Raw genomic sequence first — 27499 nt, forward strand, 5'->3', positions numbered from 1 at the left:
CATCTTCACTAGGCACGATAAATGATTATGGAACAATCCTAACAATATTTGACAATCAATAATATGCTTGTTTGCAAAGGCTTTTGCATATCCACGGAATTTATTCATGAGGACAACTTTCATCAACAGTATTTATTTGTCATTAAAAAAAATTTCTTCCACCGTGGATAAATAGTGACTCTAAGGGGGTAGTGGATAAGGTTAATGCAAAGGAGGTTGGGTTGAATGAAGAAGGGAGCATAGTCCGAGAGATTCAGGACTTAAAAGACAGATGGTATGTTTAAGCGAATTCTGTTTCGCCCAAGAGGGGGGTAATATGGTGGTGCATTGTGTTGCAAGATTTGCTTTAGATTGTTCAATTCTGTGTACATAGAGTGCATTGAAAGAGCCGTTGTGGTTCAAATAAGTTGTATTGATAAATTTGCTGCCTCATGATTAATAATAAATTACATACTTTCCTTTAAAAAAAATGAGGACTTTAGAAAAAAAAATGATTATCGTAAATTTTTTAAAAATTTGTGACATTATGAGTTTGTTCCGTAGATCTTATATTTGAAATAATAAGTTAGCTTATAAAATGTCAAATAAATTATATTTGGGGAAAATAGGAGGACAAATAAGTTAATAGATCGCTCAAGGAATCTTAGATCCTTAAGGAGCCTGGCCATGCTTTCGATTTCGTTGATTCTAGAAAGGAAATGCATTGGGTTCTCATTCTAAATGACAATATTGCCCTTCTTTGCTGCCATTCTCTCGCCCGTCGCTTGCCGCTTGCATATTGCCCGTTAATCTTCTTATAATTACATCCCAACGGTCGAAATTTTCAAAATCACTTCCAAAACCCCCCATTCACGCATCTTCTCTTCCTCTGTCTCTCTGAATCAAACAACAAAGCACGCACCAACTCTTGCACTACCTCTTAGAGAGGTTCAGACTTCGGCGGCAGACGAGAGTGAGAGGGAAATTTGGGCCAATTCCAACGTAGAAACCACCTGCCATCGATTCCTAGGCCTCTGGATTCATTCACGGCCACGGAGATTGCCCAAATACGGACGAAGAAATCTTGATCGTGACTCAACACTTCCCAACATCAGCAGAGATCACCTACTAATCCACTCAAAACTTTCCTCGTGTAAGTTCTCTGTTGTATATCTAGCATTCGGTAGCATCGTTTTTCTTTACCGTGTAGGATGGGCTATATAAATTGAATTTTTTTGACGAATCCCGATATATTACTGGTGTATTCGATGTGTTTCTTGTTTAGTTTAAGATTTTATCTGTACCGAGTCGTCTTGGTTATTGATGCCAACAGGAAGTCACCCTGTGCGACGACTTTTGGTTAAAAAATTTATGCCTTTATGGCTGTTCGGATTTAGTGCAAGATCGTCTAGGAGATAATTAAGGAGAACACTCGAATTGTTTTCAAAGTTCTAGTTCCCTCTATATCAGATGATGGCGGCATAGCGCTTCAGATTGTCAAAGTTGTTTCCTTTTTCTTGTTTATCAAAATTTAAAATTTAACGTTTTTCCTTAATACTGTATGTTTTTAAATCATTATGAAATATTACATTAATGAATCTTAAATAACTATAATGGTGATCTTCATTTCTATACACTTTTCAAGGCCTGAAAATAAACCCTCTCATTAGAAGGCTTGCAGTTGTGCTGGCACAAATTTTAACATGCTTGATTACTGATATTTATGTAGTAGTAATAATTTTGTGCTCGTAACATGCTTGCTCCTGTAGTTCTGTGGATTTTTCTCTTTCATTTATGAATATAGGAGTCAAATAGTTCTAAATCAAATGATGTTTTGATATTTCTCAATTTCTCCCCTTTCATGTGATCATGCTTGGTTGTGAACTTTTCAGATGTTGTTATATTGGTTCCTTTTGTTTTTCTAATCCCTTCGTCAGTCACTGAACAGAGAGGAACAGAGAGGATATGGTTTGGTCTTTGTTGGTTCAGAGACAAAGGGAGTGGTGCCACTCTGGTGAGTGTAAAAGAAGAAGATTGCGTGAAGGAGAAAGTTGTCGTTGGATTTTTAAAATGTGACCGTTGGGGACCACGATGACCAATAATAACGTTAATGTGGGTTGTTTATTTTGGAAATTAAACTGAAAAACACGCCGACGGCCAAAATAATTGTGGGCCGTTCGATTGATTTGTCCCTTAATAAATGCCAATCCTGTCCTTGTCGAAGATTTTATGGACAGTGACAATTATATGCTGCATTATTGCAATCCCTATTTTCTTTGGTTTTAATATTAAAAAAATATATAAAAGGCCTAGTGGGGCCCATAAATCCCTCCAAGTTCAAACCCTAATTTCAAAACCCGCTCAAACTCTGGAGCCAGATCATGAGATTCTCCTTCCAACAGCTTCCATGTCAATTGGACCTAAATTTCTGATATCCGATGGTTCTGGTTCCGGTTCTGGAGGAGGTGGAAGATGGAAGAAACTGACATTTTCTGTTCTTACTTTTGACAAATTATTCCAACCCCAACCAACTTCAAAATCCTCTCTCTCACACTCACTCACTCGCTCGCTGTGTACTTTAGCGGCCTTTTTGTTTTCTCTCTCTTACTTTATCTTTCCTTTCTCTCTGGGCACCACGCTTCACGAATAGCTTTCTCTCTTGTTGATTTGATCCTGAAACGCTTTGTTTTCGGTTTCTTTACTTCACCAGATCTAGTGTTACTCTCTCTCTAGGTTGTTTCACCTTTTGTTTGCTTCTTCTGCTTGGATCGAGGAGGAAACCGGCTGTGATTTCGCTTACTGGAACTGCATTGTGGGCGAGATCCATGTAGGGTTTCTTAAATTCGAGACTTCGTGCTGCTGTCTGCGTGAAATTTAACTTGTAAGTGGTTTCGGTACTGTTTTTCTTTCTATTTCCGTCGTTTTTTGTTTTTGTTTTCCTGATTTGACAACAGTTCAAAACACGCTAATAATCGGTTCAATTTTTCGTTTTATTTCTTTTTTTGTTTGTGCCTTCGGTGGGTCGGTTTTTAGCTGCATTGCGCATCTTGTGTTTGGTAGATGAGCAAACTGATTTCCATTTTTTAATTTCACTTTGTCATCTCTCGTTTTTTTTTGTGGGTCTGCAACTGTGAAGAAGACCCAGACCCAGACCCGTAAAGTGAAAAGAGTTGTTGAATTGTGTGAAAAAATATTGAAGATTCTTCCAACTCGGCAATTAAAGGTCAACTCAACACGTTAACTTCAAATTATTTTCTTTCCCTTTTTGCTCTTTTATTTTTTTTCACGTTTTTGGCTTCCAACGAGAAGAGTAAGAACAGAGGTTTCTTTGCTTCATTTTGTAGAAAGCTGAGTCATAGAGAACAATAAAGTGAGTGATATGTTTTTGGTCTTTCTGGCAAATAGTGTTTTTTTTGTCTGCGTTGTACATCAAATTAAGATCATTTGGTAATATGGTTGCTGTTCAATGTAGTAATATGATCTCGTCTTTCTTGACAAACACTTCTTCTTCCCAAGTTAACTTCTGTTTCTATAATGCCATTTCTTGTAGTTGAATCAAGCTAATTTTCCTTTTATTTACTAGAAGTAGTTTTATAACACAAGCATGGAGGACTCATTGGGGCAACTGGGTGAAGATTTGGTGAGAAAACCCGAACCTTCTGCGGAAGAGTCCTCTACTAATTCATTAGAGACTGTGGAAAGGGTTACAAAACCTTGTGTGTCTGTGAATTCGAAGAATTTAGCAGCCTCTGGCTCTATTAGAAAGAAAGCAGACCGTAGAAGTGGATTGGAAGCTAGCGCTACTACAACAAAAACGAAAACAACAGTTTCATTGCGAAGTTCAAATTCAGTTTCAGTGGCGAGAAGAAACAGTACTGGAGGGTTGCCTGAGAAGTCAGCATCTGCTTCAAATGGGAAAACGGGTGTTGGAATGGTTGCAGCCAAGAAGAGCACCACTTTAGCCGCCACTGTTTCAGCTGAACCAGTTCGGCGGTCTCTTCCAGAACTTAGGCGAAATTCCTTGAGTGCAGTTCCTACAAAAACTTCAACTCGAGGAAGCCTTTCTGATACCAGGAAGTCAGTTCCAGTGCCGCTTGTCGGCCGGAGTTTGAGAACCTCAACTGGTGCTGATGTGTCAAAAATCAAGCAAGATGTTGTCAGGAAGCCTTCAGTAAAGCCAGTACTATCTGCTCCTGCCGCTTCGTCTTCTTCTTCTTCATCTTTGAAAAAGATTTCTTCTAGATCCTTGGATAGCAGCAGCAGTGGGAGTAAGAGGACCATCTCAAAAAATGTTTTTTCCCCATCAGCTCAATCGCCTTCAGTGTCCAGTGGATTGAGAGGGTCTTTGGGGTCATCTTTGGATAGGAGTTCTAATTTATCTGGACGACGGAGAGCAACAATTTCTGAAAGCCGCGATTCTAGGCTTATTGTTCTTCCACAAGTGGAGATTAAAGCAGGCGATGAAGTGGTAAGCTCTATCGCGCAACTCAGTAAACGTTTAAATGTGTTGATTATTTGAAGAACAGAACTATAGTTTCGATTTGAGTGCATTGGAAATCATCATTTTATTGTTCAAGAATACTTGCAAAAAAAGTTAGAAACATTTTCATCTGTGGCAAAGGCCATGTAATTTTCTATTGGAGAAATGCATAATAACTTAGCTTTTTTGTTTTTTTTCTCTCGGTTACCTACTTGCCTCTTTGTAATCCCGGGATTCTATAGATTTGCATATACTTCATAATGGGAAGGGCTCATTAATAAATTCGTAAGAATAATAGGCTTGAGATCTGCATACTAATTGAAGATATTGGAATGTCAGGCTTATTATAGATATTGGAATGTCTCAGTTGCCTCTTCTGCACTGAAAGAGACGGGAATCTGTCAGTTAACGTGAAAAAATGGGAGTTTTTTAAATTTATTTTTCTCCTAACTAAGTTGGTATATCCCTTTATTACTTTTATTGGCGGTTTAGTAGGTTCTTCTTTGAAGACAACTTAAAATTTGTAAATTAGAATTAGAAAACTATCAGTGGAAAGGCTAACCACGAAAGGACAATATGAAGGACTTAGTTATTAATTCTGAGGTTGTTTCGGTTGTAATGGCTTTGTAAATATGAAAAGCATCAAGTAAGAAATGGTTTGTGATAACAGTCATTTTCTGTACTAAGCTGGGACAGCACATGTGACTATGTGAGGCTATGTGCCGATTCCAGGGCTCTACTCATCTGATTGCACTTTTAACTGCGATGGTTTTCGGAACTTCTTTCATGTGCACATGAACTTATGTGTGCAAACACTTAGCGCCTTAGTCTTGAAGCATAGATGCAAAAAAAAAAGAACAAAGACACTCAGTATTCTCATGGTGTCGGTCCATTGGAACATGAATTATTGTATCTGTCTTTGCTAACTCTCTGTTCTTGATCTTCTCCCTTAACCAGAGATTGGACCTTCGAGGTCATAGAGTTCGCACTCTTAATGCTAGTGGGCTAAACTTGACACCGCATTTGGAGGTAAACTAATATTATATAACATTAGCTACTGCTTTTATAAGATAAATATCATCTTTAGGACTGTAGTTTTTTTTTGGTTTTTTTTTTTTTGTCAGCATGACCACTGATTTGTAAAGTTTTAATCAGTATAACTAAGCAGATTTCATATGTCAATATTCTTATTATATTATAGTTTTTTTTCCTTTTTTTTGTGTTGGTACTTAGCAGTGACATGTGACCTTGGATTCATATATGGAAAAACCAATAGGCGCCGTTTCTTACTAAAACAGTGTGAATCGTACTCTGGGCATTCACAGTCGGAAACTACTTGGTCTAAAGCTTGATCCTTGTTCCTTTTCAGAGAACTGAGATAATAATTAGTTTGTGCATAGGTTTGTATGAAGCAATGAAGGCTATTTCTTGGATTATTTTCGTTTCCCTTTGCCATAAGCCCATAATGCTTAAAGTTTAAATGCACTTTTGTATTTTTATATCATAATGTTTTATGCATGCGCACATACATAATATGGTGCACACACGAACGTAAGTGTATCTTATCTGAAATTTCGAACTGTTCAAGGTAGTCTTCAATGTTACATATTGTGATTTCAAGATTTGAGTTAGGAAGTTGGGCTTTGAATTAATTTAATGTCATTTGAAAATTTTCCACTTGCCGAGAACAATTATCATTTGAGTGACTCCTTTATTTGCTCTTGCCCTCCCGCCGACCTCCAAACAAACCTCTTTGTCAACTAATGAAAGTGGTGACTTTTATCTGATTGTCTTTGGTGACAGTTTGTTTATCTTCGAGACAATCTTTTATCTACTCTGGAAGGAGTTGAGATACTAAACCGAATGAAGGTTAGTGATTTCGTGATTATACTCAACACTTCTTCCCAATTTTCTTTTTATAATTGAACATTCTTGTAGTTAGAGATTTGTGAGTTCTCAACAGCACTTTAAGTGTTGATACAGTTACTTGGTTCAGTAAATTTCTTATTATCTATCAGAAGTTGAATGCAGTTAGTGTTTAATAGTTCGCAGTTTATTGTTTTTTCCTACTTTGTCAGGTTCTTGATTTGAGTTTCAATTCTTTCAAAGGGCCTGGATTTGAACCTCTTGAAAATTGTAAAAACTTGCAGGTTTGTGTTCATGTTTTTTCACATCTCAATGTTTTGATAATAATTTGAAATGATTTTCACAATTTGAAATGTCTTATTATTTTTGTAGCAACTTTATCTTGCTGGCAATCAAATTACCTCACTTGCAAGCCTTCCTCAGCTTCCTAACTTGGAGGTAAGCCTTCAAAATGTTTTTAAGATTTGCTGATCAGCTATCGTAATTTATCTTAAACTTCTAACTTATGGGCAAGGATAACTCATTGCTTTTCGGGCTTTGTTCCCCTGCTCCTCCTTTATAGTTTCTCTCAGTTGCTCAGAATAAGTTAGCATCTCTTTCAATGGCCAGTCAGCCTCGACTACAGGTTCGTTAACTGATTCAAATATATGCTTCACATTTCATGTCGCAATATCCTGACCATAAAATAAAATGTTGAACTATGTGCGCTCATTCCCGCTGTTTGTTTCTGCAGGTTTTGGCTGCCAGCAAAAACAAAATAACAACTCTACAGGGTTTCCCACATTTACCGGTCCTTGAGGTTAGTTCTCAGACCTGGTGTGTGCTATGAGTACTCTTACGGTTGGACAGTCTTGTCTGATCAATGACACTGTAGTTAATGGATCAATGATCAATCAACTATGTATAGGGAAAAGTCAAGGATGGCTTGTATTTTTTCTTTTTTGAAAAACACAAAATTTTCCTTCCCAAAGGAATGGTGGAAGACGACTTTTATATGACGAAAATTTATCAGTTGCATCTAAAAGGAAACTAGTTCTCAGCTTGCCTTGTACAGTTTTGATTAGAATCATCTTCTGCATATAATCTATTTCGGAATTCGGATGTGGTTTGATTTCATGTTTATATAGTGTTTGTTGATGAACTGAAAGCATCCGTTACAATAATATAAGTATGATCATGATGGTTTATCTACTAAAGCAAAAATGCTTACATCTTGACATCTGGGCTTTGCTGCAGCATTTACGAGTGGAGGAGAACCCCATTCTGAAGATGCGTCATCTAGAAGCAGCTTCCATTTTGCTCATTGGTCCTACTTTAAAGAAGTTTAATGATAGAGGTATTTTGCTGTATAGTTATTCTTCTGTTTGATTTTGGTCCTTAATGTAAAGTATGTAATATTCACTATGTTTTTATATAAAAAGCCATTGTCTTGTTCCTCAAAGGGTCAAACCTATTTCTCCTTTTGACTAACCTCCTCTTTCTCCTCCTCCCTCTCTCTCTCTTAAAATTCTTCTTTTAGTTTTTTGGGGTCCATTTAAGTGTCCCTTTAATCACTTTAATACAGTCATTGCTCTTTACATCTCATTAATTTCTCTTCTTTTGTAAGAAACCCAATGTTCAATATTTTTATTTAATAATTAAAATTCTAATAGATATTTCCCTGGAGGAGGTAGCAATTGCAAAGCGTTATCCCCCACATACTGCTTTGTGCATTAGAGATGGCTGGGAGTTTTGCCGTTCAGCGTCTGCCAAAGGTTTCTGCTTTAATACACTTGCTACTAGTAGATGATTTGCCAATTCTTACTTATTAGTTTGCGTGGACAAGTTACTTATATTGTGCTTATTTTGGAAGGCAAGCTGGCCTTGCAATATCCATATACAAATTCTGTGAACAGAGCAGGCATGTTATTCATAGTTTAGCTGATACAAGCATTAACGAATGCCGTAGTGATTTTCTTATATTGCTACTGATAATTGATATTAATATTACTATTCAGTTATCAAAAACAATTGATATTAATATGCCCAATGTAGGTTTTTTTTCTGGAATCTAGGTGTACATATTAATGTTGAATTCCGTGTATGGCCCAATGCTTACTACAATCATCATATCCACTGCACTACTATGAGTTTCGCAGCCTCATTATGGCATGGAACCTGATTTTTGGATTGTATAACGAGGGCTACTGACCAGGTCACACCGTCACAGTCATTATTTCATTATGTTTCATTAATTTGAGTTGATCTTATCAGTATGTCTCTTTTAAGAATTTCTAGAAAATTCTTGTTTACTCCTTATTTGTTCAAAATCACGTTCATTATTTTCTTGCTAGAAGATGGTGCACTTATATGCATTCATGGCAAGCAATGCTTAATCTGTTTTTCTTTTAATTTTATTGACTTGATCAATGGGTAAGAGGCCAGAGATGTTGATGCTCTGATTCTGATATAATGGTGTATGTTATTGATTGGTGGCTTCCTCTAAGGCTTTGCTTCGATTGAAAAATGAAGAGTAAAGTAGATTTAATGGAGGGAGAGTTATGGGAGGGGAGTTAAGGGAGGAGGACTACATGGACTCACCATTACTTGGATAAAAGGTAGAGTTGAGGAGAGTTAAGAGATGCGAGTTACAAAAATACCCCTATTAAAATTGAAATGAGTGAAAAATTTGTATGAATGATTTTGGAAATGATAAACAAACTTTTCTTTCACCTCACAAACCCCCCAAATTGAGGGGTCACAAAATGTAGAGTTGGAGAGTAAGTGGGGGAATTTCCCCCTCCTTCACCCCACTTAACTCCCTATCCCACAATTCAAGCAAGGTGGAGTTACTCCTTCCTCCTTAACCCTCCCCACTTAACTCTCTAAAACACCAATCCAAGCAAGCCCTAAATTTAAGTGAAGTATTTTAAGTTCCAATGTTTCTATCACATCGAGTACACTTGAGCTTTGGAATGGAGTCAAATTTTGTTTAACATAGATTTTGAGTTGAGAAATGCTGGATGCAACTTAATTTTCTATGTTTGATGTTTTGTGGAATTACATTGAACATGAAGTTCTAAGTTTTAGAAGTGTATTCAAATGAACAGACTCTACTTTTCGCTTTTTGTTCGAACAATGGAAGGATCATTTGCCTCCAGGCTATCATCTCAAAGAAGCCATTGTGGATCAACCTGTTGAAGAAGACATTTGTCACTGCCACTTTGTATTTGTTGAAGACAATCCTCAAAATGTTGATCAACAATTAGGTTTGAAATATCAATGGTTTCTGGGAGAAAGAACAGCATCAAATTTTGTTGTTATTCCTGATGCTACTGGTGAGGTAATAGATTCGTGCAGTATTGTGATTACTGTTTCTTTTTTGTGGAAATTGATGCTACTTTTTATTGTTTCGTGCTGATTAATCCTTATGTTGGCCAGGTTTACTGGCCAAAGCATGAGGAGATCGGTAGAATTCTAAAAGTGGAATGTACACCCATACTAGGAGAAATTGAGTATCCTGCTATTTTTGCTATATCTTCACCAGTTTCACGAGGTAATGTGTTTCACTCCCTCTGAAATTCCTTGTGAATCCTGCGTTTATGTTCGTGTTCTTTGTCATATATGCTATAGGGATGATATGAGCTTTAAGTGCTTATCCACTTTATAACAAACAATCTTTATGGCACATAGCACATCTAACTGAGATCCTTCTGTTGTTCCTAATTTTTAATCATTGTTATTTCTTTTTGTAAATGAATCAAGGGAGTCCTTTTACCAAAAGAGGAGGTATTCTATGTTTTGATCCCGCATGTTAGAGTTTCTTTGGGTCAACTCATAATGTGACGAGCCGCTGTTGAAGCTTTGCATTTTTTCTAGAATGATTTTATCCTAGAACCTATCCTAATATGGTTTCTCTTTAAATTTTTTTTTGCTATGTGAATATGAGGGAAAGCTATTTTTATTTTACATGGATGCTGATTTTGGACATAGGAGAAACAAGAAGCACATCAATTTTTGTTATAGCAGAAAACCCAGGGGAAGTTCCTGTCTTAGCAGTTAATTGTTGAGCTTTACTTTGTAATAGCATATGGGCAAGATTCAATAAGGTTCTAAGTCATGCATTTGGCATGCTATTGAAGTGGTTACCAGTTTACTGCATCTCTACCACCTCTGCCTTAATTTTTTTTTAACCTTTTTTGGCTTGCAAAGGAAGTGGAATTCCAAAGATTGTGAACCTAGAAATTCGTGGGGATCTTGAGGAGGGAAATGTTGTCAGGGGCTATGCTGAGGTTGCATGGTGCGGTGGAACTCCTGGGAAAGGTGTTTCTAGGTAAACTGCATCTTATTGCAGATAAATAGGATATTTTATATGTTGACTTTTTTATTTGGTATTCCCTTTAACATAACTGAATGTTATATAATTTTATTCACATTTCCCAGTTGGTTAAGAAGAAGATGGAACAGCAGCCCAACGGTTATTGTTGGAGCTGAAGATGAAGAGTATAAGTTGACCATTGATGACATTGATTCGAGTTTGGTTTATATGTATACACCAGTCACTGAAGAAAGTGCCAGGGGGGAGCCTCAGTACAAGTATACTGATTTTGTCAAAGCAGGTTTGCAAGAGGATTATTTTTTAATTCTCTTTGAAATTATTATTTCGTGCAATGCATTTGTTTTTTCTAATTTGACTTAGCTTTATGGTAAAAAAGGGTAAACAACTCCAATGCACAAGGCTCTCGCATTGGGTGGGGTCGGGGACAAGCAAGATGTATGTTGACCTTACTTAATGAGAGTTAAAAAAAGAGAGTAAAATTACAGAAAGAAAAACATATGAGACACCTGAAAAGGCAATGTTTGCAAACTAATTTTATGACTTCTAAAATCTTATAACTTTCCCTAAAATTTCGGAAAAGGAATAAATCAACACAGAATCCTTTAGCCATCACACAATAGAGTGTTTAAAAATTCCTCAGTTTGTCCTTGTACTTTCAATCGTTAAGTGGAAAAAGTATTAACGATCATTGGAAGACAACTACTTCATTACCTTTTTACAGTGCAATTGTCAAAGATGTCAGGGAGCTTAAAATTTGCTTCACCCTGGAAAAGAGACCTCGTATTATTGTTCTTAGCCCTGGAAAACAAGGTTTCCTGAATAACACATTAGAGGAACTCGGCAGCTGGTTTAGCTGCTTTTAATATTTGGTTTACCTTCCTTTATAACAATGTTCTTGAGGCTATAAGTCTAGCCACTGTGTAATGTCTGGTTTTCACCTTTTTGATGCCTCAATAAAAATTTTTCTATTAAAAAGACATTTAGTAGAGGCACTCTCTTATCATTTCAAAGTGCTTCTAGAATTTTTTAACCAAAAGTCCTGGAAATTCCCTCTAAGCCCTCCAAATCTGTATTTGAAGCAAGAAAATTATTCTCAATTGGTATGCAGTCTCTTAGCCTAGAAATGACATGAGTGTTTCCTGAATTGAGAGTTCAGTTTGACGCCATCTTATATTTGTCTCATTGACAAGGTAGTAGTAGACTTAGCAATTTACATTCTTATTGTAATATGATGTAGTGAAATTGTTTTTCTGGTGTGTGACCTAATTTTTTTATTTAATTGCTGAAGTCAACAGTAAGTATGACACTACAATGTTTTTGCGCCCTTGTTCGCAATGTCTTCTCAGAATTTTCTGGCTTCTGCTCTCTCTTTTTTCAAGTTATAAATCCTCGTCTCTGCAGTGAGAAGGTAAGATATTTACGAAAATTTTCTTTCTCAGCTCCTCCATCGGTCCATAACGTCCAAATGATTGGAGATGCTGTTGAAGGAAGTATTGTAAAGGGAGTTGGGAATTACTTTGGAGGAAGAGAGGGTCCCAGCAAGTTTCAGTGGTTACGGGAGAACAAGGAAACTGGGTTAGTATGTACTTATTTGCTTCAGTACCTGGGGTGGATCAAGGAGCAATTAATACGGAGCAATTAATACAAATTTTTTTTCCACTGCCATGGTGTTGTAACTTGTGTTTAAGAGTAGAGTTTCACTTAATTTTTATTGCGATATGGTTTGAAATTTTGAATGCATTGCCCTTTTTCAATATTCTTGTGCGTCATATACTTATTGTGCTTAATATTAGCATTTAATTTCTTATTTCATTTTCTCTGAAACTGCTTTGAAATATTACTACTAAAAACAATCTCTCAGTTAAATGAATCTTTCATCCTCGTGGTGGATGAAACCAGACATTTCTATTGGCTAATTGTCATTATTTTTTCTCTTGACAGAGAGTTTGCGTTAATATCAGCTGGTACATCAGAATACAGTTTGACCAATGAAGATGTTGGGCGACGATTAATTTTTGTATATATACCTATCAACTTTGAAGGTTGGTCTTTGCCATGTAGTAAAACCACATTATATGAGCTCTCTGGATTAATCATTAATTCTGTTGTGACAATGTATGACATATTTTACAGGGATAGAAGGAGAAGCAGTATCCGCAACGTCGGATATAGTTAAGCAAGGTACACTTAGACTTGTTTTACTTTTGGATTGATTTTTCATTTTAATCTCTAGATGGTTGTGAATGATGAAGATATTAGAATTGCATTCGGTTGGAATTCTTGGTCGTCTACTGAAGTGGATAGTTTTTTTCATGCTTGTCTGAAGCTTTATGACTGATGAGCTTTTAAGTTTTCCTGCTCTCTTTGAGGCATATATTTTATAAAGCTTGTGTATTGATTATTTTTCTTTGAATGATTCCTCTTTTGTTTGGACTCTGGAGATGATGTCACTTTATCTTCTACAATCATCAATTACTCAAATGCGTTAAAACTCTTTAAATTTTATTTTCAATTTATCAATTCTTAAGATCTTTACTTTCCCGCTGTTTACTTCTCAGCAAAAGATACTCTTTAAGGGGCAGTAAGAGAGTTTCAACCCAGCAAGTGAAGTACATAGTATAATAATAATAACTAGGCGATATCAGGTCTCAGAATTTCCAAAATGTTGCCATGTTCCCTTGACCACCAAATCCTGGTCACAAAAAGCCAGTTGTCCATAATTCGTCCAATTCTGTTTTTTTCGGTATTTAAGATTCAAACTACACTAACCAGCAAGTGTGATCGTCAACATGTAATAGAGCCTGTAACATTCTTGACTTTGAATGTTCTTGGGTTCAGTGAACACCTGCTCTTTAGGCCTATTTATGCTGCTCTAAATCTAAATGCATAAACCTCATTTTGTGGCAAGGTTCACTTTGAAAGCGTTCTCAAATTCTGAAGTAACCTTTCAAGTGTTACATGATTCTAAGGCACCATATATATGTTCATACACAGTAAAGTTATGACCTGCTGGCTTTCTGTCAAAATTTTTCCTTGAGAATAATAAATTTTCTGTTGTCTTAGAAAATAGTTGAGCAAAATACTGAAGACATATAGTGGCATTCTATTCTCTTCAATTTTCTTTGCATTTATTCAGATTCATATGGTTAAACGAAATACTAAAGTATATATGTCGCATAACCCCTTAAAGCTCTTCTTTTGGCCGTGCACACTTGCACTAATAATCATTGAGATGCCTTTTCTACTTGTGAGATAAATTTTCTTTTAGGTATGTTCCCAAGACCCATTCATTATGAATGAATTTATAGCTTCAACAAACTAGTGCATGAGTAGGTTCATGCATATGTTGATTTCATGTGTATACTCTTAGATACACAATGCATTTTTATGATTTCTGCAATCATGTTTAATCCCAATGTGTGTCTTTGTCTATAGACTTCTATCCTTATTTTATTAACTTTTCTTTTTCTTTTTGCCTCATTCTAGCACCCCCAAAAGTAACAAATGTTAAGGTAATTGGTGACTTAAGGGAAAACAGTAAGATTACTGTAACTGGTACTGTCACCGGTGGAACAGATGGTTCTAGCAGAGTGCAGTGGTTTAAAACAAGTTCTTCAACCTTGGCTGGTGAGGATGTTCTGGAAGCATTGAGCATATCAAAGGTTGCTAAGGTATGGGATGTGTGATTGTTGACTACTGAATATCTTTCCATCTATTATTTGTTCCTCTTAAAATGCCTAATTCTTATGTGGGGTTTTCGCTTTTTAGTCATTCCGCATACCTTTAGGGGCGGTTGGCTATTATATTGTTGCAAAATATACTCCGATGACTATGGATGGTGAGGGCGGTGAACCATCATATGTTATATCTGAGAGAGTGGTTGAGAGTAAGTAAATCTGTTTCATTTTCTTTGTTAAATAGTATTTTATTTTTTGCCAGTCTTGATGTTGTGTTGTGTTGTATTGTTCTCCATTAAGATTTTAATTTGCATTTTGATTTTTGTTTTCCAAATCATTATTTTAACCGCTTAGAATTCCCACTATATTGACTGTCATTCTGGAGGTGTTTGAGCTGGTATGTTCAGTTCTCAGGTTTAGTAATTTAGTGAGTAGTTTATTTCTGTAGTTTATGGAAGTAGGCTCTAACCAAACTTCCAAAGTACTCCACTCCACTAATTGGTGCTTCCATTCCTTGCAGCCCTCCCCCCAAGTCTAAATTTCTTATCCATCACGGGCGACTGCGTTGAAGGTGGAATACTCACAGCATCATATGGCTACATAGGAGGTCATGAAGGAAGAAGTCTTTATAATTGGTACCTTCATGAGGTATGCATGGTGTTAATTAATCCTCACATTTAGAAAAAAAAAAACTTTAATTTATATATCATTGTAGTCAATATTTAAATTATACGTAGCATTGCCAAACACATCTGATTGGCAAGGTACATCCACTTACTTTTGCAACAGACTACCAGCCAAAGTTAGTTTTCTAATATCGGTTTCATATCTTCGATGAATTTTGTAAGATATATGACTTAATTTTTAAATTTTACTATGCTCTTATTGGTTTCTACATGACATTTTTTTATTTTGCATCATTGCCCCGTTAAATGAACAACTTCACTCATATCTGTATGCAAAAAACTTGAGCCTTATGCAAGGAGGCTACTTCTTTTGTAGTGGACTATTTGGTTTTAGAAAGTCAACCACATTACTCTCATCTAAAGGTTGAATGAAATCAAACTTTGTAATTTCAAATAAAAATTTGTCTCAGCTCGGTGTCAAAAGCTTTATGTTCTTGAAATTCACAGGTTGAAACCGACATTGGTAGTTTGCTGCCTGAAGTTTCAGGAGTTCTTCAATATCGCATCACAAAAAATGCGATTGGTAAGTTCATCTCATTTCAATGTGTGCCAGTACGTGATGATGGAATTGTTGGTGAACCAAGAAGTTGCACGGGGCAGGAACGTGTTCGTCCTGGTAATTTTTTGCCCAACTCTTTTTTTTTTGAATGAAATTTTTTTTTATTCAAGCACCAAGAGGGTGCCCAGAAAGAATACAAGGAGGAGAGTGCAGCCCTAAAAGCTACATACTACATAAATTCATATAAACAAAAACATTCCCTGTTAGGGGTGCACTCCATAACTTTAGGCATTCCAGCCGTTTTTCTAAGAATACTTCTAAGGAGGACACGTTGTTGTTAAAAAAATTCTCTAAATTCATGTTAATTGCATCAACAAACATTTGGTAAGTTTTTCTGCCATTTTGGAAAGAACATTTCCTAGAGGAATCTTTCGGAAATAGTTTTCTGTTGTCCTTTTGAACGTGATACGTTAGCAGTGGTATCCTTAATTCTATAGGCAGATTTTAGTGGCTACCTTCTCATAAATAAAAACTAGCATTAACTCTTAAAAAGTCTGCTGGTTGTGATGATTAACTTCGATTATATCCTAGACGTTATTCATCAATTGCTGTATACGGACGCTAATCAATAATTAGAATTAATTACATTCGGCCGTCCATGTACTTTTCGAAAAAATCTGTTTCTGAAGCAATCTTTTTTGTGTATTTCCTTTTGTTCCTTTCATGTGTGATTGTCAAGCCGTAAGTGGTTACATTATTGATGCAATGAACGGAATCTGAGTCTAACTCTCTCATAGCATACATTCATATTCAACTCTAGAAATCTTCTCGTTGATTCTTGTAATTCAGTAAGAACCACTGAGGAATTTTCCTTCCTAGGCATATTTGAGCTAAATTTAGGCTGTTTATTGACGAAATTGTTTTTATGGATGGATGGCCTATAGCACCTATTCTGCATATTTTCCCCATGTTCTTGAAAAAAGTCCTGTCAAAAAGCCGGCTAATTACTCATCTGAGAATCTGTTGTTAAAAGTACTGAACTTGGGCACTTAATATAACTAGCTATTAGCTAGAGATGTTCTTGAAATATGCATCTGAGTATAGTAGTGCTAGAGGTATTTTTCGCATCTGTGCCTCATTGTGTCCTACGGGGCTGAACTTTTTGTACAACTTTTAAAGTCCACTTAAGGTGGGTCCTGCTTTGGCTAGGAAATTTTTCTGTGAATTTCATTTATTGCATTTAGTTTCTTTGTAAATTTCACAGTGGGGTGTTTTTGATTTGGCGATTATCAGTTAACTAAATTTATGTCCTTGTCACTAGATTTTATTCAATACTTTTATTTTAGTGCGAAGGAGCATATGATTGTCTTCTTGTTCAAAGCGAAATCTGCAAAATATTACTGTTCGTTCCTGGCACAAGGGTGAAATGTACCTCTCAAACTTGCTAACTGTTTCTTTATGATCAGGAAGCCCAAGATTACTTTCCCTACAAATAGTGGGGTCTGTTGTTGAAGGCACGACACTAACTGTCGACAAAAAGTATTGGGGAGGTGACGAGGGGGATTCGGTTTTTCGCTGGTTTCGGGTATGCTATATGGTTTTGTCTTTAGTCATCTCATTTGTATTCCCATGTAATAAACTACGAATGAATTCTATGCAGTTAGCATGAGACTTTTCCTTAACATAGTACAGGGTTATTGATCTAAGTTATATCTTCAAAAAGAGTTACTCTTAGCAAATAAAGTTTTGCATGGACAATTTTCTTTCTTCACTGCAATTTACGCTTTGAAAGCTCAAACCATGGAAATGGTTTGTTGCAATGCACCTGTTGTTGTTTCTTTACCGGAAAAACGTGGTGACGTGATAAAGTTGCTTCATTGCATCACTGGTTAGAAACATGGAAACAGCTTTTCTGCCATGTGCAGGTTATATGTGAATGTTTTCCTTCCTGGAATGCCACCACCATTGTGAAAGCCTTGTCCAATGTTTTTTAAATATATTCTTATATGTACGTAATTATGTATATATGCATTTAAGGAGTGGATTATGAATGAATTCATGTGACCATTCTCGATTTGTTTGGGATGAAGGCTTTGACGAAATTGATGAAATTGATTATTAATCTTTATCTTTCACTGCAAGAGCTGCTTGTGGGTGTTAAATTCTTCATTAACCAAACTGCTGTCATGCAGACTAGTTCAGATGGCACTCAAATTGAAATTCGAGCTGCCACAACCTCAGGATACATGCTTTCGGTTGAGGACATTGGCTTCTTTATTTCGGTCTCATGTGAGCCTGTAAGAAGTGACTGGGCCCGTGGTCCTGTTGTTCTTTCTGAACAAATTGGTCCTATCATTTCTGGTATGCAACTGTTTTCTTTCATAATAGTGTCTGCTGTACTAGTTGAAGAACATGCAGGCTTTGTTATGTTTCCTTTTCCTTTCTTCTCCAAATAACACATTATGCAACAAGTTTGCTATACATATATTTTTCCACAATATTGCCTTGTAGGCCCCCCAACTTGTCAGTCTCTGGAGTTTCTTGGGTCGCTGATGGAGGGACAGCGTTTGAGCTTTGTTGCTTCTTATAGCGGAGGGTGAGACCTCTTCGACTTCTCATGTCCTGGCGCCATATTTTTCTTGTGGCAAGTGTTTTGCAGAAACTGAATATGTTATTGATGACACAGGGAGAGAGGAAATTGCTTCCATGAATGGTTTAGGGTGGAAAGTGATGGTGTCAGGGAGGAACTAAGCACCAATGGTGAGTTCTCTGAAATTATGTGGCTTGAGAATGTGAAAATACTGGTGTTAGCCCGTACATTTTCTGTGTGCAGAGTTTCTGGATTTGAGTTTGGAGGATGTAGGAAGATGCATCGAACTTGTTTACACTCCCATGCGCAAAGATGGTATGAAAGGGAGTTCGAGGAGCATAATTTCTGATGTGATTGCTCCTGGTAAGTTGTAATCAATCATTGAGAACTCCGGAAATACTTTTGTGTATTGCATAAGTCTTCTTAGACATGGTTCCAACAGCAACTGATCTGAGTCTATTATTTCAATCATATTGAATTTTGGCCTTCACTATGATTCATGAAAGAACATATGCTGTGGGAATTGTGAAAGAAAATAATGTTCCACTCATTGTTTTTATGCTTGGTTTAGTAGGTTTTGCATTGCCTGAATACGGAACTTTTCAACATAACTTACGACCCATCCGGCCCGCCTCTTTTGCTAGAGGGAAATAATTACAAGGATGTTTTCTGGTGTTCTGAGTCAAGATTATTATGTGTTATTGTACTAAGTACGTAAAGATGATCTCTCACACATTGTTGTCATGCCATGTGTTGTGCATTGTTAAAGATTAGTTACCTAATAAGCTAACTTGTTGGGTTGGGTATTTCATATCATTTATATATATTCTAAGTTTCTAACACTCGCCCCCTCACGTGTGGGCTGGACAATCCTACAGCCCAATATGTGCACAACAAACGAGGCCCAACACTAGGTCTATTCTCACACAAAGTCCTCACTTGGGGCACCAACAAGGGTCCACACTTGGGGCAACAACAAATGAGGGTTTAAATTGCAAAAGTTAATATTTGAACCCAAGACCTCCTGCTTTGATTCCATGTTAAGATTAATTATTTTTCCATTCAACCCAATAAACTAACTTGTTGGGTTGGGACATTTCACATCTTTTATACATATGCTAACATGCATAATTTAAATAATCTTTTTTGACATGACTTTTGGCCAAGTAAGCAATGTTGATTTTAGCAGTATCAAGTTGTTTGACCTTTAGCCTCTGCCTCTAAAGAATTTAATGCCGGAGTAAATCATAATTTTAGTTTGACTTGTACTATTCGTGTTTTGCTTTGAGCAGAAATTGGAAATTCTTTTCTACTTATATTGTTTTAATTGGTTAGTCTTTACACTAACTCACTTGATGTAGAACCCTTTTTGGCTGACTCAAGTGATTAAGAGCAATAGCAGATGTCAATTTTTTTGAGCCTCCTGAGTTTATGTATCACAAGATATGAAATCGGTAATTGTTTCACTTGGCATCTTGGCTATCTGGCATATTTATGTCTCGTTTGTTGTGTTTTTTTCTTTTGCAGCGGATCCGTTGGGTTGGAGCTTATAATTCTTTTACTTGGAAAGTCTTTATTACCTAACTCACTTGATGTAGAACCCTTTTTGGCTGACTCACATGATTAAGAAATAAGAACGATTGCAGATGTCCATTCTTTTTAAGCCTCCTGAGTTTTTTAACACAAGATATGAAATCAATTATTGACTTACTGTTTGACGTGGCGTCTTGGCTATCTGGAATATTTATGTCCCGTTTGCTGCTTTTTGCCTTTCTGCAGCGGACCCGGTGGGATTGGAGCTTATAATTCCTGATTGCTGTGAGAACAAGGAGATAGTCCCACAGAAAACATATTTTGGAGGGCAAGAAGGTGCCGGAGAATATATTTGGTATAGAACCAAAAACAAGATATATGGATCTGAATTGATGAATATCTTTAATGCTAGTGAAGATGTTTTTATATGTGGCAAAACATTGTAAGTTATGATGCGGTTATAACTTTAATATTTATGAATCTCCATCATCATCAAAATGAGTGGCTGAAGCACATACTATTGCGCAGAGTGTATACTCCGTCACTGGAAGACGTGGGGACTTATATGGCCTTATATTGGCTGCCAACTCGTGCTGACGGAAAATGTGGAAAGGCTTTGGTTGCCATTTCCAGTTTCCCCGTTGTGGCAGGTACTATTGCTTCACAATTTTTTTGTATCTGAAATTATTACTGCCCTTTAAATAAGGGTATTATGTTACGATAACTTGATTATACTGATTGACTTGAGCGTTTTAGTATTGCCTAGCTCTTAAGCCTACTGTAACTGCCTTTTTGGCCCATGAAGGGGCTGGCCCGGCTATTGCATTTAGTAGTTCTTTTATACCGGTTCACCCAGTAACATGTGAAGCGGCTAATGTCCTTGCTGCTTTTGCTTGATTCTTAATGCAAGTCATAGCCATTATTATACTGTTCAGTCCTTTCCTTTGACTAAATCGAAGCAAAATAATGTTGCAGCTCCTCCATTGGTTTCTAATGTTCATGTGAAGGAGTTGTCTTCGGGAGTTTATTATGGAGAAGGAGAGTATTTTGGAGGATACGAGGGATCGAGCCTCTTCAGCTGGTACAGAGAAACAAATGAGGGAACCATTGTTCTTATTAATGGGGCTAGCTCTAGAACGTACGATGTCATGGATTCAGATTACAATTGTCGCTTGTTATTTGGGTAACTCTTCTCGCTTTCACTACTTTCGCAAGTTTGTTTAGTGAGGTCTAACATATGATAATTACCATTAAAGCACTTCATCTATAAGTATGGATTTTTTTTTTTATCTGCAGTACTGTGTGCATTCTGTTGTCAGTTTCTGTTAGAAAAGTCATTGAAAATTTAATTACTACCTGCAGGACAGATTAAAGGGTATCTTAAATGATTTGAGTAGCAATAAAGTGTTACTTTGTTCGAATAACTTATAAATTTTGCGTCGGTTTGTCAATTGTGAACATGGTTTTGGGTTGGGGCTCTGGTGATGATATTGATGGTAATCAATTTATTAATTATATTAGAACTTACCTACAAAGAGACAAAGGGTATCTCATTTGATTTGAGTTGCAATAAAATATTAACTTTGTTCAACTAAGTTATAAATTTTGCATCAGTTTATCAACTGCAAACATGGTTTTGGTTAGGGCTCTGATGATGATACTAATGAATGATGACGGTGATCAATTAATCAATTATATTAGACTTGTTTGAATAATTCCTTGCAGGTATACACCAGTTCGTTCAGATTCAGTTGTTGGAGAGCTAAGATTGTCTGAGCCAACTGATATTATTCTACCAGGTTTGTACAACAGTATTGCCATTAGTTTGTTAATGGCTGGACTACGATTATCAGTGGCATGTGAGATTGGTACTATTTGTGTAATATTATGACATTTTGCCAAATGTACATGGTTTCTTTATCTGACGTGTTGTTTTGTTGCTTGTTGACTTGCATTGATTTGGAAACTGCTAAAATTTGTTTGCCCTCATTTGTTGATAATTTAATGCAAAAAGAAAAAAGGGGAGAGAGAGGGAATTAAAAGTGGGATAGTTTTTCTTGTCGCAGTGTATATGCATGGGTAAAGCCTGAGACATGGCAGTTGTAAAAGAAAATGATAGTGTGGTCTATTGATCTCACCCTAAACCCGAAGAAGTGTAATTCCTTATCTTGAAAAAGCCTTCTTTATATTTTGCGAAAAAATATAAAGGGTTTGATCTTTGACCTGTTTATGTCATGAACTTTTGCTGTGATGGGATGTTCATGTACCTTGGAACTTAGTAACAACCTCCTGAAGTCAGTGCCTTAAGTATTCCATCTGCCAATTCGAGCCACTCCTAATAATTGGCGTCAATGTATCTATGTTGCTACTGTAGCTAAAAGTTGTTCTATCATTGCAGCATTTAGTATTTAAATAGGGATTAAGAGATCCTACTTGAAACTTGGGAAAGAATATTAAAGATGCAAGAGAGCCTAACACTTCCATTAAGAGATCCAATAAAGGCTCCTATCTTACTTTTGTGAACATAGAAGAAAAGGAAGCACAAATGTCTATAAGGATCCAATAGGTTATTCAAGTGCCAAACCCTTACAACCTGGGCTCTGATTGCTGCAGAGATTAGCCTCTCTTTTTTTAAGTGGTACCTAGCAGGTGCAAACTTGATATTACAGTCATTACACAGTAGTTAGACTTATAGCCTCAAGAACATTGTTACAAAATAAGGTACACCAAATTTCAAAGCAGCTAAACCAGCCTCCTATGAAGTTATACAAACCAGACCTTTCTGACGAGAAAATTCTACAATTCCTTTCTCTCCAGATCATATAGCTTGGACTAGCCTCAACCATATAGGTTCCGATTCAGCTTTACCTAATAGTGATTTAAACTCGTTGTAAGTTTTTCTTTATTTTTTAAAAAATAATATTTGGACAGCGAAAAGAAAGAAAGGAACTCACAGCGTGTGCTGTTTCCTATTATGTAAAGCTGATAGAATAAATTATGTGGATGTATATTTAAGTGAAAATATCTGGAAGTTAACTTGTGAACAAAAGCTATTGCTTTGTGCAGTCTAGTGATAAAGTAATTATAGTATTTTATGTTGTTTGATCCAGATAACGATGTCAGATGTGTAGTTTTCCGAATTATCCGTATCTCATGGACTCCATAATATCCAGATTTTGATCTATCACTTGTAAAAGTTCACTCCTTTCATCTTTTAAACCTTGAAATTTTATGATTTTGAGACCACTAGTGAACCCTTAACTTGGTAATGCACTATTGCTACTGCACATAAAACCTCCTGTAACTGGCTGTTGACACTGACAAGCTTTTCAAATTATCTCTAACTTCTTTACAGTGCATCTTGTGCGCATCATTTGATTTTAAGTTGCATATTACATTTCTCTCCAGAGCTTCCGAGAGTGGAGATGGTTGCTCTTACTGGAAAGGCGATAGAAGGTGATGTACTCACAGCTGTTGAAGTGATACCAAAGACTGAAGCCCAACAATGTGTTTGGAGCAAGTATAAGAAAGATGTCAGATATCAATGGTGCAATTCTACATCCATAAGCTGTGTGGTGTGATATTGTTTAGAATTTCTGAATAGCTGTAGCTATTAGGGGTTCAAGCTTTTTATTTTGAAATTTCAAATAATTTGTCGAGGGAAAACTTTTGCTGTTGGATTTTTGAACATATACTAAAAGGTACTTTGTGTATACATGCCAGCTTTGATTAACCTGTTAAGGTCGTAAAGAAATCCACTCTATTTAATACATGAATCTAAGCAATAGTTTCTTTACCAACTGTTTGTTCCTTGTATCTGACACTAGGGATACTGCAGGTTCTGTTCTTCACTTGCAGAAGAGAAAGAGTCCTTCGCGCTTTTACCCTCACAACATTCCTGCTCTTACAAGCCACGGCTAGAGGACATTGGTCGATGTATCAGGTGTGAATGCATTGTGACTGATGTTTTTGGGAGGACAAGTGAGCCGGCATATGCTGAGACTGCTGCCGTATTACCTGGTATTTTTCTCAGTTGGATGGTGGTGCCTTTTGATTTAGCTGTAGTTAAAGTAGCACTAAATGTCTTCAAATTTTTCATTAGTTGAATAGAGGTGTAATGTCAGTTGATCAATCACATTCGTCTTCATTAATAGTTGGACTATTTGATTTTGGAAGGTGCCTTGCAATGGGTTTGACTTGTGTAAGGCCAAACGGGGCTGATAAAGGCCTTAGAAGCTTGGTCATTCATGTATTTCAAGGGGTAGAGCATAAAAGTAGCTTACATTTTTTGAGAGACTAATAATGTAGCTTCTAAGTGGTTGCAACAACTTTTGTGTCAGTTATACATGATCCTTGAGACTTTTTGTGCTCCTGGATGTGATTGACGTGGTCTCTTATCCTGACTCATTTGCCAGCTAGTTTATGTGATGGTGGAAGACCATTAATTTTGTTTTTGTTTTAAATTTTTTTTAAGAGTCGAGGAATTCTTTGGAGAAGGTTTCCCTTTTAGTTAGGTCTTTTTTTAAAGTCATTAGTTTGTGTAGGTCAGTCATGTTCACGAATTCTAATGTTTCCGTAAACCAATTGTTGTAACCTCTATTTAAAGCCGTGCTTACTTGCCTCAAAAAAAAAAGGAAGAGAATTTTTTAGGCAAATTTGTAATAGGAGAGATTCCTTACACTCAGTGAGAGACTGATACATCGAGCACACTTGGTGAGAGGCTGAGAGGGCAAGCTGAGTTTATCCGGCTTTACATGAGAGATTGAGGGTGATCTTGTTCAATTTAGATGTACAAGAATTCTATTCCAATTTCAGACCTAGGAATGGAGAATTTTAGCCCTAGGCCTTCTTGAATTGGGGCTGATTTGGGGGTTAGAGCTTCTGGTTTTGCTCAATCCTTGTTAAAATATACATCAGTAGTTTAAGAACTACATCATTATCTCTTTAGATCTCACATTAAAGTTGCAGCTTATTTTTTAATTTTTTTTTGAATTAATCAGTATGCATTCTTCTTTAGGTTTTCCTAGGATAGATAAGCTTGACATTGAGGGACGAGGGTTTCATACCAATTTGTATGCTGTTCGTGGCATTTATAGTGGAGGAAAGGAAGGCAAAAGCAGAATTCAGTGGCTTAGAGCTATGGTTGGAAGTCCTGATCTTATCTCCATACCAGGTAATCTAGTTGAACAATTATCATTGTTTGGATTGGAAGTTTATATATAAAAACTGATTCATATGCATGGATAGAGCATGAGCGTGGATTTCTTACCTTTTATTCTGGGATGTTTATTTAATCGGCAATCTAAATGTTTATAAAACATAGATAGCCCTCTTGTTTTCAAGTAAATTTTCAATAAATATTCGGTTTAATTTTTATAGCTACTAACATACATTGGAAACATAATATTAGATGATCCACATTTCACTAAGGTCGTTTAATTTTGGTTGGATTTGATTTTGAAATATTGGCTGATGCTGCAGGAGAGACGGGAAGAATGTATGAAGCTAATGTTGATGACGTAGGTTACAGATTGGTTGCTGTTTATACTCCTGTGAGAGAGGATGGTTTTGAAGGGCAGCCTGTTTCTGCATCGACAGAGTCAATTTTAGTTGGTAATTTGCAATGCGATTCCTGTTTGCTCATAATTTCCACATCTTCCTTTTTAATTGTTTTAGCAAAGAATTGTTGAATGTTGAATTATTGACCCTGTTTGTTTACTGTTAGACATGATATTTTCTCTGTTTGCATGTTAATGTTAATTTTAGGCTAGTATATTAGTTTAATATCGAGTAAAACATCTGTATATTCCGTGAATAGCTAAGCTAAGGAGGTTGTCCTCAGAAATGTTACTTTTAAGTGATGATTGGTCTTGTGAGTTGGTTTAAATTGTGGGTTCATGAGACATGTTTCCTCAATTATGTGAGAGATGTTTCCTCTGTAAGTGCTATAATTTTTCTTTCCATTGTAAGGAGAATGATATTGTATGTTTGATTCCCAGGGTTTTTTTTATGTGTTTTCCATTGATTCGCAGAACCTGATGTGCTTAAAGAAGTAAAGCTGAAGCTTGATCTTGGATCTGTGAAGTTTGAGGTGGGTTAATGAAGAAGTTTCGTAGCTGTTTAAGTCTGTTTAGTGCTCGTGAAAAACATATATATTTTTCCATTCAGATGGTAGTTGAAATGAAGTTCTTAGATTTTATTTTTTGATTAGTCGTGTTAATTTTTTTCATTATTATTATTAGCGTGTAAGAGGACTTGTACCTTGCTTTGGTTCAAGTCCGAAGGGGAAGGCTCTAGGTCAAGAGCTTCCATATCATCTCAACTTTTTTGTTTTGTTTGCTCACTTTCGGTTTGGGTAGGTAGCATTAAGGAATTGTACCAACTTAGTTGTATTGCAGTTCTGTGATGGTAAAATGAGTTGGTTTTGTAAGTTGAATTTTTTTCTATACTATTTGAGCAATGATGTGGTGGACACTTAAGGCCGCTGCTCTCTTTTTAATACTTGAACTGTGCAAAAGGCTTCTATAATCCTGAAAACAGATTATTTGGTTAACTGCAAGATGGTCACCCTGACAGCGTTGGAACAATGGTCCGAGATGAAGCCTTCATTGGCATTTTAGAGCTTAGCATGAACTATAATTTGGTTTACATTTTCTGACATTATTTTTGACCATACGACTTCCTTTCTTTAGTCAAATGTTCAGGCAGAAATGAAAATTTTGTAGTCAAGCATCAGTGATATGTTAGTTTGGTATGATTTCTCCGTGAAGGTAGAAATGAAAAGTAGAAATTTTGCCTTGTTAAGGGTAGCCAATCACATAGAAGATCAAATATATATAGTTTTATCTTTCATATACTTACAACTTCTCTATCTTGAAGCAGGTGCTATGCAACAAGGATCCTTCTCCAAAAAAGGTCATCTCATCTTGTCTCTTTAACTACATTTTTAGGTATTTTCTGCTAGAACTTGGGGTAGAAAAAGAGTATGATTTCCATTTTCTGTTCAGGTTCCTGGAGAGGGTACCCTTGAGAGAAGGATTTTAGAAGTCAACCGAAAAAGAGTTAAGATTGTTAAGCCGGGTTCCAAGACCTCTTTCCCAACCACTGAAATCCGTGGAAGTTATGCTCCTCCTTTTCATGTAAGTTTTCCCTGAACTCTTTGCAATTCCATGTTTAACCATTTCATTCTCAGTTGAATAACAAATGCATAGTTCTCCTTTTTTTTTCTCATTTTTTTTTCCTTTTCAATACGGGTGCTCACTTTTTCCTATTACTTGAATAACTTAAAATGGTGTGAGCATGTTGCATATGTGAATAATAATTCAACTATGGGTTTGGGTCTTTCGATTAGTTGGATTTGGATTTTTGCTTTTTGTTTTTTTATCTGTTTAATTTAGAAGATGTGAAACTTTTTTCCCTTCTACTTTTGACTTTACACAACTTTTTTTGGCCAAGAAAAAGCATGTACGAATTGAGAACTAGAGGATACTTGATTTGGTTTGCGATATCTTATTAGTCAAGGTAGTGTTATTTATAAATTCCCCAAAATTGTTTGATGAGTGTAACTATAGATATTTTTATATCTGTTCCATATTATATGAATTGCAGTGTAAATATGTAGAACCAATGTTTGTTGGAGACAATAATAGTAGTTTATACTGTGGATATTGGTAAATATGCAGCTGTTGCCATCCCTAACTAATAATTTACTAATGTGGTTCTTATAGCTGAAATACGAGCTTTGTGCTTTTTGTTGGATTAGTAACTCTATTATCAGCTCGAAGTTGTGCGGTTGTTGTCTTTTGTTTGTATAACGACTTGTGATTTTACAGTCGTTCCTATTTTTGGTCGATAAAATACTAGTTCGTGAA

General features: G+C 36.3%; 1 protein-coding gene across 6 annotated transcripts in view; it reads left to right on the forward strand.

Moving 5' to 3' along the window:
• Nucleotides 1–842: 842 nt before the first annotated feature.
• The window catches only part of LOC119996884 (187-kDa microtubule-associated protein AIR9), a 29186-nt gene continuing 2529 nt past the window's right edge, over nucleotides 843–27499 (forward strand). For 3 of the 6 annotated variants that reach the window (XM_038843671.1, XM_038843684.1, XM_038843676.1), the window contains exons 1-37: nucleotides 2411–2860; nucleotides 3563–4447; nucleotides 5417–5488; nucleotides 6263–6328; nucleotides 6538–6609; nucleotides 6698–6763; nucleotides 6888–6950; nucleotides 7059–7124; nucleotides 7562–7661; nucleotides 7978–8079; nucleotides 9415–9647; nucleotides 9746–9860; nucleotides 10517–10637; nucleotides 10748–10923; nucleotides 12083–12218; nucleotides 12585–12685; nucleotides 12777–12824; nucleotides 14130–14314; nucleotides 14412–14529; nucleotides 14841–14968; nucleotides 15454–15622; nucleotides 16972–17090; nucleotides 17698–17866; nucleotides 18017–18101; nucleotides 18192–18265; nucleotides 18339–18458; nucleotides 19875–20070; nucleotides 20157–20278; nucleotides 20604–20811; nucleotides 21354–21427; nucleotides 23037–23175; nucleotides 23467–23648; nucleotides 24646–24801; nucleotides 25110–25241; nucleotides 25661–25719; nucleotides 26511–26543; nucleotides 26636–26767. In XM_038843671.1, coding sequence (XP_038699599.1) covers nucleotides 3584–4447; nucleotides 5417–5488; nucleotides 6263–6328; nucleotides 6538–6609; nucleotides 6698–6763; nucleotides 6888–6950; nucleotides 7059–7124; nucleotides 7562–7661; nucleotides 7978–8079; nucleotides 9415–9647; nucleotides 9746–9860; nucleotides 10517–10637; nucleotides 10748–10923; nucleotides 12083–12218; nucleotides 12585–12685; nucleotides 12777–12824; nucleotides 14130–14314; nucleotides 14412–14529; nucleotides 14841–14968; nucleotides 15454–15622; nucleotides 16972–17090; nucleotides 17698–17866; nucleotides 18017–18101; nucleotides 18192–18265; nucleotides 18339–18458; nucleotides 19875–20070; nucleotides 20157–20278; nucleotides 20604–20811; nucleotides 21354–21427; nucleotides 23037–23175; nucleotides 23467–23648; nucleotides 24646–24801; nucleotides 25110–25241; nucleotides 25661–25719; nucleotides 26511–26543; nucleotides 26636–26767 — 5001 coding nt within the window. In that variant the 5' untranslated portion in view covers nucleotides 2411–2860; nucleotides 3563–3583. Of the gene's footprint in view, nucleotides 1133–2409; nucleotides 2861–3562; nucleotides 4448–5416; nucleotides 5489–6262; nucleotides 6329–6537; nucleotides 6610–6697; nucleotides 6764–6887; nucleotides 6951–7058; nucleotides 7125–7561; nucleotides 7662–7977; nucleotides 8080–9414; nucleotides 9648–9745; nucleotides 9861–10516; nucleotides 10638–10747; nucleotides 10924–12082; nucleotides 12219–12584; nucleotides 12686–12776; nucleotides 12825–14129; nucleotides 14315–14411; nucleotides 14530–14840; nucleotides 14969–15453; nucleotides 15623–16971; nucleotides 17091–17697; nucleotides 17867–18016; nucleotides 18102–18191; nucleotides 18266–18338; nucleotides 18459–19874; nucleotides 20071–20156; nucleotides 20279–20603; nucleotides 20812–21353; nucleotides 21428–23036; nucleotides 23176–23466; nucleotides 23649–24645; nucleotides 24802–25109; nucleotides 25242–25660; nucleotides 25720–26510; nucleotides 26544–26635; nucleotides 26768–27499 lie in introns of those variants that run through there. The other 3 variants (XM_038843666.1, XM_038843688.1, XM_038843693.1) reach the window with 3 other exon arrangements.

The sequence above is a fragment of the Tripterygium wilfordii genome, chromosome 1 (assembly GCF_013401445.1).
Source record: "Tripterygium wilfordii isolate XIE 37 chromosome 1, ASM1340144v1, whole genome shotgun sequence".
Classification (NCBI taxonomy): Eukaryota; Viridiplantae; Streptophyta; class Magnoliopsida; order Celastrales; family Celastraceae; genus Tripterygium; species Tripterygium wilfordii.